This window comes from Pseudonaja textilis, chromosome 13 (assembly GCF_049901715.1).
Source record: "Pseudonaja textilis isolate UNSWEBS1 chromosome 13, rPseTex1.2, whole genome shotgun sequence".
Taxonomy (NCBI): Eukaryota; Metazoa; Chordata; class Lepidosauria; order Squamata; family Elapidae; genus Pseudonaja; species Pseudonaja textilis.
Window position 1 is genome coordinate 7,014,943 of NC_142002.1, and position 16,775 is coordinate 7,031,717.

Below are 16,775 nucleotides of genomic sequence, written 5' to 3' on the forward strand. Positions count from 1 at the left end.
CGAATTCCATGAGTGTTTAGGAGTACTGAAACATCAATCTAAATGTTTGCATTTCTAGTTGTTTGCAACAGTGCCTTTTCCCTCTGTTGACAATTGTGAAAAACCAAAATAGCATAATAAATTAACTGCTCTTTAAAATAAATCAAAAAGCAACATAAACAGAAAAGGAGCATCTTTTACATGGAAGAAAACAATCTTAGATGTAACATATCATTATATTCATTTTTTTAAAAAAAAATAGCCTCATAAATGCTGCTGATGCTCCTGAAAGCAGTTACAATTGCACTCTGGTCCCTTCGAAGCTCCAAAACTTTTTGTTCTGCCTAACTTTGTGGCTATCTGAATATCCAGTCTAAGAAAGATAAGTGGAAAATTATCTTAATTAATATAAATCTTATAAACAGAGAGCAAACGTACTGCAGTTGTTTATGATTTTAAAACATTTTCAATGAGGCTTTGATATGTTTTTGAAAGTTAAATACCTGGCTTTCCTTGCTGAAGTAATGTGCCTGGGAATAGGTTGATTTTCTAATAAAAAGCTTTATTATATTGAAAAGCCACAACAGGCAATTTTCCCAACTAATATGGCAATTAGAGATATAATTTTTAATGATTAATTTTGTACAATTAAAATAATAAAGGAACAGTCCAAATCAAGGAAAGAAAATAAATACAATTATGAGTATGTGAAAATATAAATGTTTTTCTTTGGTACTCTTAATTCCTATTATCTCCTTAATGGACAATTTACCTTTTGAAATTAGGTTATGGAGATGCCTAAGAGGGCAGAAGAAGAAGTTCAGATGGTTGGGTCTTAGATTTTCAATTTATTTGGTTGCCATCCTGTAAGAAAAACCCAATCTTATGCCATGTTACAGTGTTTTGGTTATGTAAACATGAAGAAACAAGTAAAAGTTGATGTTTTGGGAGCCAGGGAGGAGGGAGAGAAATCCACTACTGTATACTAGAACTCACTAGTAGTTTGCAGATTGCTAGATATGAAGAAAACAACACCAGTACAAATATTAAAGGGGTTTTTTTTTGTTTCATTTTTTTCTCATTGTGAGTTTTTTCTTTCTTGTTTTTGCTTTTGTAATTAACAGGTTAGAATTAATTTGGGCAATATTTTGGTAAAAGAAAATCTATATATACTGAAATTAGCAGTTTCAGTGCCCCCCGCCTTCGTTGGTCTAGAATTTTGCTGAACTATTAAATTCCACATAAAATCACAAACAGTCATACGGAAGGTTGACCTGTGGATGCATTTATACCATTTAAATTTTTTGAACAGAATCAAGAAACGGTGTACTAGTATTTTAGCATAAAACATACATATAGATGTTTGTATTTTTATATATAGAGATATATGTATATGTAGGTCTAGGTGTGTTCGGGTCTTTTCCAGTGTAAGATTAAGTGTGAAAAGACCCAAACACACTTAGACCTACATACCTGTACCTGTGAAAATCTATGAAAACAAATATATATATATATATATATATATATATATATATATATATATAGAGAGAGAGAGAGAGAGAGAGAGAGAGAGAGAGAGGAGAGAGAGTTTCCAGCATTGCTGAAGTTGTGAATTTAATCGTCCAGTGCACATTCTAGAAATACTAATCCAATCCATTATATTTTAGTATTACATTTTTAATATCACTTTGTCCGAGAAAGTTGGAGGCAGGCACATAACCATTTCTCCTGTTCCTTTCATCCTTGTTAAACCTTAAGAAGTACTGTAAAAGACGCTGATTTAGGAGAAAATGGCTTAGCTTTGAGGTTAAGTAAGGAATCTGAGCTTTCCCAATTCTGCACCAGTTGGCACCTGAAACAAGTACTTTGGTGAGCATAGATTCCCTATATGTCTTGTGCAGGGGTGCATATAGGCGTCAGCTAAAATGTTTCTGCAAAGTGGGCATGCTTCATGCTGTAGAGAGCAAGGGTCAAGCCAGGGAACTGATTTTATTTGCTACAAGTCTACGAAGGGAGATAATTCCAAGCAGAGAATAATTAATAGAAACAAATAAACAAACAAAAGGATATTTAATTTCTTGGTAGACGCTTCCTTTTGGGTAGCGGAAGCATAAAGGGAATTTAAGAGTGTTGCTCACATCTTAGTTCTGCAATTTATAGTTGCTACTTTGCTCTGATTTAATTTAGCTTTGTTCTGTTTTTGTTTTTGTTGTGATCTTGACTCTTACCCATCCGGATTTGGAAGAATTAAATATTTATGTTCAAAAATATATGCACAGTATTTCAATCTTTTGTCGATAAATCAAAATTTATTTTTTCTATTATGTAGCACTACTGTCAACCTCTTGTATTTAGCAACATTTTTATTAACATTCTACAAAGCCTATTATTACTGGTCTCACAAAAACACAAATAGTGAAGGAAACTAAAGATATCTGGTTTCATGCTTGATCCAAAGATAAATAGCCATTTATAGAAATTCTTGCAGATTTAGTGTACTGTATTATTATGTTTGCCAATTACTTAATATATTTTTTGCTATCGTCACATTTCATAACGTTTATACATTTGTGCTGAATATCCACATGTAGCCTTTCAGAATTTTAATGTAGTTTTCTACTAAGCTTGTTTCTTTTTCTCCTTGAAGTAGAAGAGAACAACAACATGGATTTTGAGCAATTTATTATACTTCTTTTTTTTTATCAGATTTTATCTTTTTATCATCCATTAAGAAAAGTTTGTCACAATTATTTGACTGTGTATAGGAATGTTTTGCAATACTGGTTGGGCATATCATATTTTCATATCTTAAATCTGTTAATTTAAACCAGTGTAGCCCTCATGGATATCATACATTTTGTAATTTTGATCCTTGTCTATCGCCTAATTGTGTGATGTAGGTTGAAAATCCTGTAACTTACTCTATGTCAGAATTATATTCAGTCTCTTCCAATCTTTCATCTTTCCTCTTATCATTGCTCCTAACTCTAGGTTATTTTTTTTGTCTTATTCTAGGCAAACTTTTAAAACTGGACTATTCAGTTTTAATTTTTGTTCTTCTCTCAAATTAATTTTTCTCATTTGTTATGTTTTACTAATATCTCTGTATGTGTCATTATCTTTTAGTTCAAACTGCCTAATAATTTCACCTGCCTCAACCTTCAAAATCTCATTTTTCTACGATTATGTTTAATGCAAATATTAATAATTAATAACTGACTGAATAACAAATCAAACTGAAGTATAAATTTTCACTGCATATAACACAGACATTGAAATCAATAACAAAATTTAAACTGTACCATCTAAATTTTGCCTTCCATTCCACGTTCAGACAGCATGTTATTTTTATAATAACCCCTTTATAGTTCATGTTTTATATATTGTGAATTTCATATTTGAAATAAATTCAAGAAAGATAACTTTCGCAAAAAAATGTTTTTAAAAATCCTCTATTGCTGTATTCTCAATATCACATTAGTTTGCAGCCTTATGTAACAAATATATATATATACATCCATTAGGATTTTGGTGGCAAATAAATCACTTAATTGAATATATAAAAACTCATATGTGCCAGTAAATTTCTTAATAGTTGTGAAAACAATCTTCACTATTAGCTGCCTAAAATTTTTTAATAAGTTGCTTTTAACCTTCCTTTTTTAAAAAAATAGCTGATAATTAATACTGATTAAATTTCTGAACTCCGGTGCCCTGTTCTGGCATTGTCTGGAGGACGGTACTAAGTAGTTGCATGTTAGTGTTTTCATGTTAATGCTTGTGCTGCCGCCTCAATTTCCAACTTTATACAGTTGTTCAACAGGGCCATTTACGAAAATGAATCTCTGCAGCTTACCGTGCTCCTCTTCTCTCCATCCTACCAACAAAAAAGTTGAAAGCTCACCTAACAATCCATGACAGGGACCCTCTAAAATGCCTCCCACATTTTAGTTCTTTGAAAAAATAAGATTGCTTTGCACAGGATAGCTATAAGTACATAAAATTGCCTTTGTTGAGAGAAGGGCTGGCTTAACGTAGCTCAAATGGCCTTTTCCATTGTACCCAAATAGTGGTAGATAAGCACTGACCATGCTTTTCTTCTTCTTCTTTTTTTTTTAAAATTAGGGGATAAAGTTTACTAATGAAAGCATTCCTTAAACATGCGCTTCAGAAATGTGTCTGGGAGCAAGTCGGCTCAGGATTCCTACAACTCTGACACCATTGTATTTCTGGATGGAAGGTGTCAGCTTTGGAAGCCTTTTAATTGTTTTACCTAATCTACTTTAATCCAACTCGGTTCTTTCCAGATTTAGCCGCAGCTTTCCGCATTACCTCTTCGTCATTAGGCAGTGCTTAATTCGTCGCTTTCTTTATTTTCTTGGCCTTTCCCAAATTGCTAATAACATTTTACATTTTGCTATAAGAAAATTCACTGGTGTGGTCTATAATCCTTCCCACTTGTCCATTCAGATGCATCCAAGAATGAGTAAGTGCTCTAGACACCAAGGGGCAATAGATGTGGCAACTGGTGCTTAACACTGGAAATGTCCATTATTAGCACATTCTCGGGAAATGCTGTTCAGATTATCAGGAGGAAATGTCAGGACATTTAATAATCACCCTTGAGGAATTTAGTGTTAAGGGTAGATGCCTTTCCTCTCTACCCTGCCATTTTCTTCCAAGTGCTCCTTCTGTGCTTTGGGGTTCCAAAAACAAGCAAGGAAACTACCTTAAGCAACACATGCTTTTAAGTTCTAACGTTTGGGTGTGTTACTAAAAGCCAACGTACATTTGTTTCTCCGCATTGCACACTTATAACAGTTATCTGGGAGTGGCAAAACTTCAGCTTTTGTTCATGTAAAGTATGTGTCCATATATTTCCGTTAAAAGCATGTATTTATAATGGAGAATGACCAGAGGAATTTGTTTTGACTGCTTTCATCTTGCTTTGCAGTTAGGGTGAGTTTGCTTTTTGTGCAGTTCTGGCATGTACACCTTTGTTGTGTACAGTCCCTAACTTTTTTTTAAGGACTTCTCAGGCTCGTTCCCTGGTGTCCCACACAAAGGATTCTTAGGTTATAGTGCTAGAATCGAACTCATTGGTGTTTACCGCTTAGAAAGTTTTAACTAAAAAGTGAAATGTTTCCTGCCAGGATGGAAAAAACTAGTTTTGTTTTACAGTTTTGGGACAGCTGTACAGTTTGGCTTCTTCCTGACTGTTTTTTCCAATTATTCCTTTTTAAAAAAAAAACACACAAACAATTCATGGCCTGGTAATGACTTTATTAACACTTTTGTCTCTTTTTTTAGGGCAGCCTCGGAACTTGCAAGATCTCTGTCGAATTAAAATCCGCCAGTGTATAGGCCTTCAAAACCTCAGACTCCTTGACGAACTACCGATTGCCAAGGTCATGAAAGACTACTTAAAACACAAATTTGATGATATCTGACAGTTTGCAAGAGTTGGACAATAAGCAGGATTAGTTTGTATTCCAGATACCTTTCAAAGGCTGGTCATCTTGCACAACGTATATCCTATGCAATTTCTGATTTTTTTTTTCCCAAGAAGTCAGAAAGCAGGTATACAATTTCCTTGTGGGGGGGGGGGGGCAGGTGGAAGGGCCTGTTTTATACCAAATGCTAGGAGGTCTTAATTTTTTATTTTATTTTAGTTGAATTCTTGGTCCAAGTTTACAAGATTCAAGCTTTCTATATGACGTTACAAACAGGGGATTGGGTTTTATTTTGCAGGGTGGGGAGCATTTTTTAAGCATCACTTTTAAGAATGAAGAAGGGACGTTGCTTGTTCGAAAGGAAGTCTTCCCCATCCCTTATATAGCATGTGTAATATTTGCGAAGTGCTGAATGAGTTCTAAACCAAATAAGGGTCAGACTTAAGAACGCCAGGTATTGCGATTGTATTTCTCTTATTGCTAGAGAATCTGATAGGCAGATCCTTCTGTAGTAACACTGATTGGTGGACTAAGCCCCCTAGCACTATTCCGGCACACACATACACACAAAAGGCCAATATGGCACCTATTTTACGCTTCATTAGTGCTGACAATTGATCGGATTCCACACCAAGGTAGTTTTCTGCCCACAGGGGTTATTTATTTATTTTTTCTTCAAAATCATGGCTCAGGCATGTAAGTAGAGTGTTCTAAGTTTGTTGTAGACATAACGGCTCTCTGAAAACATTGCCGCCTTCATTCTTTTTTTTTAAATTCAACTTAGATCTTTTGCATAATTATTGTACTTCAAGATGTCCAAACTTCTTACCCTTCCTTTGATTCCAGTATGAGTGGACTGCTGTTTTTAATTAGGTTTTACACTGCTCACGTACCTGGGCATCCATAAAAGCATTGACTGAAAACAAATTTAACTTCAAAGTAGACATATCCTGTTTCCATATAGTGCCTCAAGTGCAATATATCTATCTGTCTTATTTTTATTTCCTGTATCACACATGTGAGTTTCACACATTCCTATCCTGACCTCAATGTGATGTTTGTTACTATTGGAATTGCTGCTTTATAAGGGTTTTTAAAATTTATTTGTTATCGCCACCTTCATTTCAACGACATCCGATTTCAAATACCGTAGCCCACAACTCAGCTGTTATTTTTGTTTTTTCATACCACAGGCTAATTTATGGTTTTCTTAGAACGAAATCCAAGCTAGCGATTTGTTTTTTATTTTTATTTTTTTTAAATGTGGTCCATAATTTGTTTCCTCTGACCTGACATGCTTCCAGCTGGTTTGACACTAAACAGAGCTTAGGCCGTTGCAAACTTCTCCTTAACTTATTCAGGCCATGTGAAAACCATTCGCAATTCAAAATACCTGCAAATGTGAATTATGCATGCACAGATCTCTGTACTATCAACAGAAAGGTCTGTAAAACTGAGTTCATAGGCAGAATGTGAATTCTGTGCATATAACTCACTTTTCATAGGTATGTTGAACCTCAGGTGATTGATCATATTCAATACACAGTTAACATCACTGCTTTGCCCTTTCTAAAGACCGTATTCACCCTGCTTGGAAGGTAATTCCTTGATATTTCTAAAGACATTGTGTTGGTAGCTTGAAACTAATCCTTGATTACAGCTTAATTCTAAATATCGGCTACTGTGAATATTTTAGATGCGTCTCTTATTTTACGGGAGTTGAGATCATTACAGAAATAGGATTCTGATGGTCCCTTATCAACATCCATTGATCTTGAAGCTTGGAGCGTTCAGATTTTAGATCAGATTTAGCTTGGATTCTGTTGCGGAAACACTACTGGTTCTTATGCTTGAGTGTTTCAAAGTTTTCAGGCATACCTCGCACCTCATATATCAGTTTTGCCAGGTAATCCGTAGCTCATAAGAACAGCATACTATCCCTTTAGGTAAGGATCTCTCTTCTCGCTTTTAGTGGATTTTTAAGAAACAGTGATAATGAAGGGATTTTGTTGCTCCTAATTTAGCCTTGGCTTTACATAAGCAAGCAAGAAGTTGATGACTCAGTACATAAGGTAACAGGCTAATAGCATTTTCCCTACATCAGTTTTTTTTTAGAAGAAAAATGCAACAATTACTTGAAATGGCCTATTAATTTATTTTTTCCTTTTAAGGTGCCATAGCCAAGTCAAGCATGCATTTGATATACCAGATGTACATGCAATGCCGCAGGCAATAAAATACCCGTCTTCACATCGGCAAATAGTATTGCAAAGTTCCAAGTCTTCTGGGAAACATTTAAACCCTTCCATGGTCAATCTCTTTAACATTTTTTTTTTAAGGTACTTTCAATCCAGGTTGAATCCAGAAGGAAGTAAGTTGTGAACTGGCACAACAAATTTGCAGGTCTGGCTCGGTGTGCTTGATCTATCACATTCTCGATGATCTAGAGTTCTCTTTACGGATGCTGAGATCCATTATAAGATGACTTTTAATTCTGTCTTGCTGCTGCTGTGACTTTCGGAAAATGTATAAACGCCATGATGTTAACAAAAAGCTATTTAATGGAATATGTAACGCCTTTTTTTTTTAATTTATTTGTTTTAAGGGGTTTTTTGGGGGGTTTCTCCCCATGTTTTAATACCTAGTTCATTTTTATGAAGTGCATATTGAGTTGTCGTTCTAAAAGTACTAAGCGCCACCCTGCATGCCTTCCTGTCTGCGAAGCTGTGTTGGAAAGTTTAAGGCAAAGAGGGAAGGTTGAACTTTGGGTCCCAGTTGTAAAGAAAATTAAGCACTTGAGTTATGAAATAACTGGTTAGTTGCCCTCCCTCTTTAGTTTTAATGTTCAGGGAATTCCACAGCCTACGTACTGCGCTGATTTGAGGCTGAGAAGACAGAATGTACCACATACACACATACCTCTGTGAAAACTCAACTGGATGAAAGGTTATAAAAAAGCAGATTTAAATTTTATTTGATCCAACTTTATTAGACTGACAATTTGAAGAGGTGTATAATAGTTTATAAGAAGAAAATTATGAGAATTTTCTTAAATGTTTGGGCTTAAAATATGAAAAATAATAATAATATAAGCATCCGTGCTAGGCCTGTTATCTCTTCTTGTATGTTTGTCAACTCTTGATGCATAAAAAAAAAGAGAGATTGGCAAGCACACCAAAGAAATGGACAAGCTGATGATCATTAGGAAACCAGAAACCTCATTCTTTTGAAAATAGCTAGAGTTTTTTTTTGTAAATATTTATGTTTATAGATGTACAGCAGAGTGTGTTTTTCTAGATTATTTAATTATCATATTTCTAATCTATTTACAATATTAGTATTTGTTTGCTCCAAAGGCTTCTGTTTGGATTTGTAATTTGTTCTCTCTCTCTCTCTCTTTTTGCTTAACTCATTATTCATGCAATGAAAAACTTTGTCCTTTTGAGGACAGCATGAAAAGACAGTAGCCAAATATTTGTTAATATCCGATACTTTATACAACACCCATGTGGGAGTAACTTCAGTCCCAACACATTGTGGCTTGCGAATAAGAGGACACTCACTCATACTTCCCAGAAAATTCCCAATTCCTTCCCCCATTAAGGCCTTATTATACTAATGCAAAACAGGCTTCCAACCTTATTTCAGAGTCTAATTAAGAGGTGAACCTTGGCTTGCTAATGAACCACGCTCAGCGGTTGTATAGACATAATACTAAGCTTTGGTTACTGCTAAGAATAGAAGGGGAAGAAAGAGTGTAAGGAGATCAGATTCCTGAGGCTACTTCCTAATGTACTAATCTTATTTATCAGGGAATCGGTGGTCTGCCTGAAGCTTTGAAAGTTCTCTTGAAGAAAATAGGTCATATTTTCTGCTCCAGCAAGCTTCTGTTCATTTCAGTCCTGTAGGACTTGAGATGGAGGCTTCCTCTGTGGTGTCTTCTTCGCATGCTTGTCAGGTTGCTACAGCGAACCAAGAGAATTTGAGATCTCAGACTGGTTTGATCAGGTCAAAATTTCAACTGTCACTGTGGGAAGGATAACATACTATTTTGTCTCCTGTTCCGTCTTCCACACAGCTCTCTCCATGTTAGCAACTTCATAATATATTTTGTTTTTCCTTTTGTAATATACGGCTTTCAGTTGGATCATTTTGAATTAAAATAATTTTACCAATTCTTTTAAATTTGGTCCTCTCTCTCTTTCTCCCTCCCTCCCTCCCTTCTGCCCCCCCCCTCCAAATTCATTCTTTAAACATGAAGATTTTGTATTGTAAAGATGGAGAAGTGCCATCTCAGTGCCTGTCTTTTAGCAAATGACTATTTTGGATTTATGATTTAATTTTATTATTTATTGAACACCGATTCAGCAAGTATGATCATCTACTTCCAAGCTGATATTTCACCTCTATCAAAATTGTGACGCTGTCAGATCTGGAAAGCACTTGTGTTCTGATAACTTGAGCAGTTGAATACAGAAATGGAATAAATGGATTTAAATTAGTGGTTTAAATTGCCAGTATGATAAGTGAGTTCAACTACTCAATTTAAATCATGAGCCATCATTTACTAAAAGCTTTCTAATTAATATAGTGCCCTGACATTGCTGTAATTATGAAACTACTTAAAACTCACGGTCCCAATGTGGACTTTTCTTTCAAGATTATAGATTGGATGCAGTGGTGGCATATTTTTCGAAAACAACATTGGACAAAGACATCACAACTGTTTTTATTAAGCTTATTTTGTTCCCATGGCACAGTGATCATGGTTCACTCACCGAGATTGCCAGTGGGCAAATCAAGGTACTTTGGTACGGAAGGTAAAATATACATGTCCTGTGAAAAATGAATCAGTATCAAATTTGTACTATGTAATTATAGCAACAAAAATGTCATTGTTAAGGGGGCTGGACAACAATTATGATCACACTGTCAGAGAAGAGGACAGGACAACAACCAAGCCGTGGTGGAGCAGTGGTTAGAACGCAGTATTGCAGGCTAACGCTAACTCTGCCAACTGCCAGCAGTTCAATCTTAACTGGCTCAAGGTTGACTCAACCTTCCATCCTTCCAAGGTCAGTAAAACGAGGACCCAGATTGTTGGGGGCATTATGCTAACATTTGTAAACTGCTTAGAGAGGGCTGTAAAAGCACTGTTAAGCGGTATATAAGTCTAAAGTGCTATTGCTATATCAGACCCTGACTGCCACTATCAAACCATGATGTAGATTTGAAGAGTTCGGGAACTATGGCATGGTATGCTTGCTGCACATGAATTACTCTTAGTACGTAAGGGAATCATGTTCAGATGGTACCTGAATCAATTCAGATTTTAGTTTAAAAGAGACTATAAACATTGAAATTCCTCACAGACACACACACACACACACACACACACACACACACACACACAAAGGCATGTGAAGCTCTATTTTTTATGTAGCAACTGCTCTAGAGACATTTTGGAATAAACTGTGGGAGAAAGTTGCTGGTTCAGATCAGGAACTCCTCTCTTGGCCAGCCTTAATATACTGCCAAAGATTTCATCCTTCTTTACTTGCTTCCAAGTCTCTTATCTTTTTGCTTTCTATCTGGAACTCTCTTCCTCACTACTTCAGCTGAAAAAGCTTACAGAAAAATGACTAATTTTAAAAATCATTCCCTACTTTCCCTCAGTCTTTAAAACAGAGAGAGATAACACCAGTATCCTGACAGTCAATATGTCAGCTGCTCTACTATTTACACAATTCTTACTGATTTACTAATATCAGGCCATGAAGAGTTTCTGTATAGTATTTCCTATGTTTCTTTTTCAGCCAAATGCATATACTGTTGTTTACAGAAACAGTACGTTTGCAACCTCCTAATGAACATTTTATCCAAGTAATGGCACATTTACTGTCATAAATATATTTAGCTTCCATTGTGTAGAAATTGGTTTGTTTTCTGATAATGAGTTTTCTAAAGAGGCATGAATACTTTCCTGCTTTTTGGTGTAATTAAACTTTTAGGAGGGGGGATGTATTCTACGTCTGCAGATACAGAAACGTTGCCAAGATACTCTTAATCTTACATGGGAAAAGACCTGAACACACCTAGACCTACATACCTGTACCCGTGAAGATCTACGAAAACATACATACACACACACATACACACAGAGTATTAATCATCATTTTCAGAAGACTAAGGTTGAACTCTTGGTCAAGAATATGGGAACAGTCGTGAAGTTTTCTTGGCAACAGTGGAGCACTGATTAGTTGCTTCCTTTGAGGAATTATTTTCCTCAAAACCTTCTCAGTCTAGTTCTGAGCCTTCCTGGTGATCTCTTATAGAAATGCTATAAAAATAAAATACTATAAAAATAGAAATACCATAAAAATACAAGCCTGGACTAACAAGGGTTTAGCTTTTCAAGATCGATCAATGTTGGGGAATCTTTTAAAAGTATCACTATGTATTTCTTACTGTTTTGATGGTATTTTTTCCCCCACAGTGCATAATTTTATGCATTTCTGTCAGCTAAGTGATTTGGCTTTCCCCCCTAATTTAAGAAAGTGTGAGTAGTAGTATTACCTCTTGTCATAAAATAATTGCTTCCATTTTTTGCTCATCCAAGATTCCCTGTTTCTGTTTTTACGGTATTTCCCAGGAGATGCTGGCAGAATGTAGCTATCTCACTGATTTTTTTTTTACAAAAGACTTAACAATATTGATAGCTTTGTTATCAGTTTATTTCCAAATAGTCCCCAACATTTATTTTGCCATTTTATAGCAGCTGTGAATTGCGTTAGATGTTTACACTTTGCTGTCTACTACAAACACAAGATTCTTTTCCTGCTTAGTCATTGCTTACAGAAAAACCATATTTCCAGTTATAATTCTTTTTCACCCCAATATACACAGAGAAGGATCTGGAATTCTGTTCTCTCTTTTGGCCAAGGGTCTTCAAACTTGACAGCTTTAAGACTTGTGGATTTCAACTCAAACCTTCATCTATCATTTCAATTGACTCCTCACAGTGTTTGCCAGCTTCACACTCTGGTTTTTTTGTCCACAGACAACAATTACAACACAACATAGAGCAAGGGCCTTCAAACTTGGTAAATTTAAGACTGGTGGACTTCAACTCGCAGAATTCTTGATCTAACATGACTAGAGGAGGAATTCTGGGAGTTGAAGTGCACAAGTCTTAAAGTTTGAAGACCCCTGACCTAGAGGGAGATAACTTGAGATGCCAAGTAGGCCAACAGCCAAAGGTGCACAAGATTTTAATGACAGTAGGTTTATAACCCAGGGCAGTGTCTATAACTCCCCCTCCTCAAGTTTCTTCCTGCAACAAGACACCTTGTATATTAAATTAGAGTGAGATATGCAACTGGCGCAAAGTAAACGATTTCTGTGGCTGAAGTAATTCATACAATCAGTCCTCAATCAACCTCTTAACCTTTACCTATTCTTTCTCCTGAAGACAGGAATGCTGTGTTCACAATTATATGGAAACAGTGATTTGCACTATGCAAACACATTTAACAAAAACATTTAATTTATAAAAAGGAATTTTAAGTTCAGCTTAAATTGACCATAATAAAAATGTGCAAATAACAGGGTTTTTGCGGGGAATGCAGAACTGGGTTTTCGTGGGAAATTATTAAAATTTTATCTTCGGTGAGGGAGCAAGGTTGCTTAGGTGAGTATGTGTTGCAGAGTCATCCACAAGCAAGCCTCAAAGAAGGAAAAAAATAGTCTAGCACAATGGGATTATTTATCTGGTTCTGCAGGGATCTTTAAACGTCGCTCAGTTTTTCTCATTGTTTGTTGTCAGTGAAATACATTGCAATGACTATTATTGTCCAGGCACTGGGTATAACAGCATACTGTTTAACAGCCCATTTATATCAGGAATATTATTGATCATTTGATGTACTATGAAGGCTGATCTATTTTATCTCCCAATACTTGATAACATATCAAATAATAACGGCGTCTTTTTTATTTCCCCCCCCCAATTTCACTTCCCTTTAATACATTTTTAAACAAGTCTGAAATCGACATATTTTCTATGGTAAAAAGTTTTGTGATCCAGAGCTAGTTTCTTCATGAATAAACTTTGATTATTTTGAAGAGCTACACAAATGTTTTTACACTCAGTTAATTTTAACAGAGTCTCCTGATCCTTTGAAGGCTCTTTTTCCTATACACTTACTGGTTGATTGTGTGCCATCAAGTGGTTTTAGACTCCTGAGCAATTGCATAGCTAGTAGTTTTCTCCACAAACTATAGGTAGTTCTTGATTTACAACAGATTATTTAGTAACCTCTCAAGGTTACAGCGACATTGAAGAAAAGTGACTTACGACTTATTTTTTCTACACTCATACCTTCTGTCCAGCAAAGTCAATGGAGATGCCAGATTGATTTAATAACCGTTTTATTCACTTAACAATTGCAGTGATTCACTTAACAATTGTGGCAAGAAAGATCATAAAAGGGGGAAAAAGTAAGTGTCTTGCTTAGCAACAGAAATTTTGGCCTCAATTGTGGTCGTAAATCGAGGCCTACCTGTATACACTTAACAATGAATTAAACAGGAGGTTCTTCTGAACAGAGATACTTTTAGACTGTGTTGTCAGTTATATGTTTCTCTGGAAAAAGAAAAAAAACGAGCTTGAAATGGCCGGCCCTTTTCTGTGTCCATGCCTGGCCTCCAAGAGGTGACTTACGATGAATTTTGCTCCATTTTACCACCTCCCTTTGCCACGTTTGTTAAGTGAATCACTGGAGTTGTTCAGTTGGTAACATGGTTTTTAAGTGAGTCTGTCTTCCCCATTGGCTTTGCTTGTCAGGCGGTGGCAAAATGACCCCGAGACACTGCAATCGTCATAAATATGAGTCAGTTGCCCAGTGTATGAATTTTGATCATGTGACTACCCTGAGGCTGCTGCAACAGTGAAAAAAAATGGTCCTTTTTTCAATGCCATTGTAACTTTGGTCGCTAAGCAAACTGTTGTATGTTGAGGACATACAACATATTTTGTATGTCTATATTTTGGTTGATCGCCCCCTCACCATAAATGGGTGACTACAGGCCCAGAACTATGGCTCTTACAGCCTTGATTTTTGTTCTTTTTAATCGTTAGGGACCATGAGAACTTTGATCGAAAGCAGTGCGTGTAACCAATGAACTTAAAAGGGAACTTCCTTGTTTTTTTTATGGATTGCCCTGCTCTGCTTTATGACAGAGGTTAACACGAGGAATGAATCCGTAGTGACATGGTTTAAAATCCCTTTCTCCTGGTCTAAGTAAAGGGGACGCTTGAAAGGTGATGTAGGTGGCTGGGCACCTTGTTCCCAAAATCTTTGGCTGGAGCAAAGTGTTATCAAGCCCCATGGGCCAAGAAAAGAGATTTCCCTGGCTTGGTTGCGAGATTGAAAAACGAAGAACTGTCATCGATACAAACTGTATAAGCAATTGGTTTTCAAGCTGGTTGCCATCTGAGACCCCACCGATCAAAACGGACTGGCCAAATTGCACATGGGAGAATTCATTTCAAGTCATCCACTGTGTATAAAAACGGGGGAACTTGACAGAAGACCTAATAATTACAGTGGAGATGCTGGTTGAGTTTTATGTCTGTAATCCTAGCTAAAACTGCCTCTTTCTTGTTGTATTTGACCTGCTTCACTACTAATGGCAAAGGCATTTGAGATACTACTGTGACAGCTTTTATCGCTCCAGGAGAAAAAGTTGGATAAGATGATTGTATCCCGAGTTGTAAAATTCATGCTGAATCTTCAGAGAAAATCCTTACTGGGGGAATGGGGTGAAAAACTTGCGTTTTTGGGTAGGGCCTGTGATAACCGTTAGGGGACGACAACTAAATGTACCTCTTTTTTGTTCTTCAGGAACTCGCAGAGGGTTGTTTGAAATAAATAGTGTCTAACAAATTAGGTAATTAAGAAATGGTAACATTAAAATGTTGCTGGATCAAGTTAAAAGTTGGTCCTGTTCAGCACTGGGTTGAAAAAGATTGCTCTGGTCAACCAGAAGCAATTAGCCTTGTAACTGTAGTTCAATTCTGTATGGTAAAAATAAATCACTTTCTGGTCCTGAATTACTATCAGTACTTAGGGCTTTAACTGTGTAAGGGGCATACTCTCTGAATCCACATTTTCCATGCATGATTTTATATAACCCTTAGCCACATGATGTACAAAGTGGTATGATGGACAAGAAGCAGTGGGTGGAAACTAATCAAGGAGAGAGGCAATCTAGAACTAAGAAGAAATTTCCTGATAAAACAATTAACCAGTGGAACAACTTGCCTCCAAAACTTGTGCATTCTCCAACACTGGAAGTATTTAAAAAGATTCAGATTTGTCTGAAATGGTATAGGGCAGGGGTGTCAAACTCAGGCTGTCACAGCAGCATCACATGACATATTAGGACTTTTTCCCCTTTCGCTAAACGGGATATGGGCATGGCCGGTGCATGATGCATCCGGCCCACGGGCCTGGAGTTTAACAGCCCTAGTATAGGGTTTTCTGCCTGAACTTGGGGTGGGTTGGACTAGAAGACCTCCAAGGTCCCTTCCAACTCTATTATTCATATTCGAGTATTTTTGAGTGCTTTTTGCAGAAGCTCCATGTCAAAGCGCATCAGAATTGTGACTGAAATTCCCACATTTGAACCCGTGTCTGTACATTCATTTTTGCATGTCTTAAAGGTAAAGGTTCCCCTTGCACATACGTGCTAGTCATTTCCAGCTCTAGGGGGCGGTGCTCATCTCCATTTCAAAGCCGAAGAGACAGCGCTGTCTGAAGACGTCTCCGTGGTCATGTGGCCAGCATGACAACGCCGAAGGTGCACAGAACGCTATTCCCTTCCCACCAAAGTGTCCCTATTTTCTTACTTGCATTTTTTACATACTTTCGAACTGCTAGGTTGGCAGAAGCTGGGACAAGTAACAGGAACTCACTCAGTTACGCGGCGCTAGGGATTCGAACAGCCGGTCCATTTGCAGGTCTTAGATATGCACAAAACATTACATACATGAAATGGATTGGATTAGTTTGGTTCCTTTTGCAATTGGTTCAATCTCTCCCAACTGCCCTTTTACATGGCAATGAGGCAACTCCAGGAATCCACAGGGACTCCCCTGCAGTCCTGAACAGATAATGGCTGAGGTTTTCCTCATTTTCCCAATCTTTGCGGGATGCATGAGGCACTGTGGGTACATTGTCCCTCTTCACCGACTGGGAATGAGTAACAATGCATTAGAAGTGGTCCATGTAATTTAATTCTCCTGCCTTATTTCCTCTAAAGCCATTTCCTCATTCTCGA

The 16,775-nt window shown here is 36.8% G+C and overlaps 1 protein-coding gene across 4 annotated transcripts in view; it reads left to right on the forward strand.

Annotated features, from left to right (window-relative positions):
* ASB7 (ankyrin repeat and SOCS box containing 7) overlaps positions 1-9,617 on the forward strand; it is a 34,933-nt gene extending 25,316 nt beyond the window's left edge. For all 4 annotated transcript variants that reach the window (XM_026709326.2, XM_026709327.2, XM_087941329.1 and 1 more), the window contains one exon: positions 5,290-9,617. In XM_026709326.2, coding sequence (XP_026565111.1) covers positions 5,290-5,429 — 140 coding nt within the window. In that variant the 3' untranslated portion in view covers positions 5,430-9,617. The remainder of the gene's footprint in view (positions 1-5,289) is intronic.
* Positions 9,618-16,775: the final 7,158 nt, after the last annotated feature.